Consider the following 3,408-nt stretch of genomic DNA (forward strand, 5'->3'; position numbering starts at 1 on the left):
TAGTTCCGCCCACTTGAGTGACATCTGGTTCAGAGATAACTTTCATAAAGTCTTTTAGGAATTGGGTAGCTTGAATTACATGCTTAAACAAGGGATCTAGAGATGTGCAGATTGGTCTGACAGCACTAATGTGATGAGAAAACTGAGTTTGGTGAGGTAGAGAAAACAGGAGTGAAGGAAAGCAAAGGTGTACACACACACACACACACACACACACACACACACATGCGCACACACACACACAGTACATCAGGAACATTCACTTGTCTTGGTTCAGGAGAAATTCTGAATAAGTGTATGCCATCCATAGACACTGAAGATGTTTCTTAAGATTCAAGGAAAAAAGATTTGTAGACTTAATTATGAATAGATTAGGTGTATGGGGATAATTGTGAGCTAGAAACATACATTTGATGTGCATATGAAAATAAAATTCAGGGCAATAAATGGGGACAGGCAAGGAAGGAGTCCATCATAAGAAAGATTGCATCAGAATTTTTATTGGAAATATGGTGAGTTAAAGAGGGAAAAGTGACATTTATGATTAATGATTTTTAAATGTAGCTATCAATATATAAAATCATAAAAACAGATTTGCTCTTTTAATGAGGAGAAAGGGAAGATGGCATAGAAGACAGGAGACCTTTTAAAACATGCTGTGTTCTATGTGGATGGCCCTTGTCATTCTTTCTCCGTGGGTGTGAATGTGCTTGTCAAAGTGGGGAGATTTCAGAGAGGTGATGGTGAGAAACACCTACGAGGAAAACGGCTGCCATGACTGAGTCCTCTTTCAATATTTGAAAGATGTCCAGCTGGGAACGTGATGGCCCCTCCTCCATATGGACACCTTCTGACTTGGTTGTGACTTAACTTTACAAAGGAAATGTCACTGCTAGCAAAGGTGCGAGGTCACATGTAGTGCATGGGATGTAAACAAGGCAGAACTTTGTGTGACCCTGCTGGGAAAACAACAGTTGCTCCACAAGGAAGTGCTCTCAGGTCATGTGTCCTCCATCCTTTCCCTTCCCCTTTCCAAGATGGTACTTAAGGGGCTCCCCCTGCAAGAGGAGCATCACATCTCCCTCTCCTCTCCTGAGTCTCTCTCCTCACTGTACCTGAGTCCTCTCTACTGACACCATGGGTTGTTGTGGCTGTGGTGGCTGTGGCTGTGGTGGCTGTGGCTGTGGCGGCTGTGGCTGTGGTGGCTGTGGCTGTGGTGGCTGTGGCTGTGGCTGTGGTGGCTGTGGCTGTGGTGGCTGTGGCTGTGGCTGTGGTGGCTGTGGCTGTGGTTGTGGTGGCTGTGGCTGCTGTGGCTGCTGTGGCTGTTGCAAGCCTGTGGTCTGCTGCTGCCGCCGATGCTGCTGCAGCTCCTGTGGCTGTGGCTGTGGGAAGGGATGTTGTCAGCAGAAGTGCTGCTGCTGTCAGCAGAAGTGTGGCTGCAAGAAGTGCTGCTGCTAGGAAGCTTCCAGAATGTTGGCTTCTGTGTCTAACATTTGCCACTGTGTCCTTTGCTGTCTATTCTATCTCCCACTCTCCTGCCTGTAGTGTTTCAAGTCTCTCTATCTGAAGAGTTTCTATCCAGATAAATAAGAGTCTTCTCACAGGAAAAATGTCTGCTCAGCCTAGCTCTCATGTAACTCTCCAAACTTTGACCCTGTTCCAATGAGGTTCTGCTTTGGCTTTATAACAACTGTTTACTGCCTCAAGTTTTTTCTTTATCTGGTCTTTCCCCCTCCACTTTTCTGTACCTTTTTTTCTATTTTCATTTGTAGTTCTTGTATAATACTGTCTATATTTTCTAATAAAATAAAATATGCCACAAAAATCTTTCCCCCTGTTTTTTGTTTCATTCATTTTGTGAATGAATCTCTGTTCATTCTTTTGAAGCTTGAATGATGTTTTGTTGCCGAAAAAGACTGTTGAGACACCCACCATGTTAGCACTCCTACAACATGTCACCTAAGAAACTGTGATCAGATCCTTGTAGACCAGTTTTTCCACTAATGAAATATCAAATTGTTCCATCTCATGTTTCTAATGAGTATTACTACCAGCTGACTTCTGGTGATATGAGGTCCTACCAAGACAAAATGTAGAATTTAAAGCCATATGTGACTCTGGGTATTTGGTCTTTAATGTGACATCTTATCATTAGTCCCTGGTCCATACTAAGGTTCTTGGACAAGCTCAGAAAGGAATGGGGAAATAAGGCAAGAAGTGGAGTTGGGGAGAAGCGTGGTAAAATATCTTTTCTGAATATGACATAGCTTCCATACTTATGACCCCTCAGCAGTTATGGTTACGTAATAAGGTCTTTAGAAGCTCAGACCATTAATAATTCCAGTGTAGAGTCAGGTTGTGGTGATCTCAGGAGGCCCTTATAGCTGCTAGGAGAAAACAGGTATTCTTCTTTGTATTGTTGTCTTTAATACTATGCCCCTGGTCTCATGGATGGCCCATACTCATGCACATATGGTAAACATTAAATGGACTCAGTGAGTTATGAAGAAGAAGGAGGGAGAGAAGGAAGAGAAGAGGGAGAAAGAGAGAAAGAAGACATGGAATTGGGATGTAAGATGGGGGAGTTGGTTGGGGAATGAGGGGTCGCAACAGGATCACATTTCATTTATACACATAAAAATTCTCAAAGAGCAGAAAAAACAGAAACAAAGAAATCACATTTAGGATCTATGCAACAAATTTTATTAAGCAATGCCAGAATTAAGCCTTTGTGTGTTTAGAAAGATTTCTTTTTAAGCAATACATTCAAATGAAGGCACAAGAACACACTGCAATACCTAGCTGCAATCCAGATCCTATAACTGGGTGATCTATACCTGTATTTAGTATGTGTTACTTCCACAATAATCTCATACCCAGAGATGCACACCTAAACATTCATCTCTATATTTCTGTTTCTAATGTGGAAAATGTCGTGCATTTCGAGAGGTGCAGTAATACAGCACTAATGTAACATATTTGAGGCTCAATGCAGAGTTAAACGCAAAGAAAATAATGGAGTTATTCTGTGTAAAATGTATCTCCTTGTTGCTCACCCATTACTTCTGGAATGCAGTTATTGATCTCAAGCAGAAGATGTGGAGAGAACCCACAGAACTGTGCATGACATCTGCCTTAGGGGACACCAGTGTATGCTTTTCGAGTAAAGGAGGGGCTCCCTTCCTTAGATAGTTATGTCAGTTTATGCCACCATGAAGTGGAAGTTTCTGGTGTATTTGGAAACTCATTTATGTCATATTATGTTTTGCTGGGGCAGACAGGTGAGAAGATGTTTTGCTGAAGATGCTGCTGAGAACACATGATATTTAGAAAGAATATAAATATGACCCCACAAATGGTGGGAAGAGGGTCTGGCTTGGTTCATCATGCTCTGACTTGCTTGTCTTC

The 3,408-nt window shown here is 42.2% G+C and overlaps 1 protein-coding gene across 1 annotated transcript; it reads left to right on the plus strand.

Annotated features, from left to right (window-relative positions):
* Positions 1-1,137: 1,137 nt before the first annotated feature.
* On the plus strand, positions 1,138-1,458 carry LOC308433419 (uncharacterized protein; the record flags this gene model as incomplete). The annotated part of the gene is made up of 1 exon (XM_080933482.1): positions 1,138-1,458. The coding sequence occupies one exon, from the start codon at positions 1,138-1,140 to the stop codon at positions 1,456-1,458; it is 321 nt and encodes a 106-aa protein (XP_080789608.1).
* Positions 1,459-3,408: the final 1,950 nt, after the last annotated feature.

This window comes from Micromys minutus (genome assembly GCF_963924665.1).
Source record: "Micromys minutus genome assembly, chromosome: 19".
NCBI classification, from domain to species: Eukaryota; Metazoa; Chordata; class Mammalia; order Rodentia; family Muridae; genus Micromys; species Micromys minutus.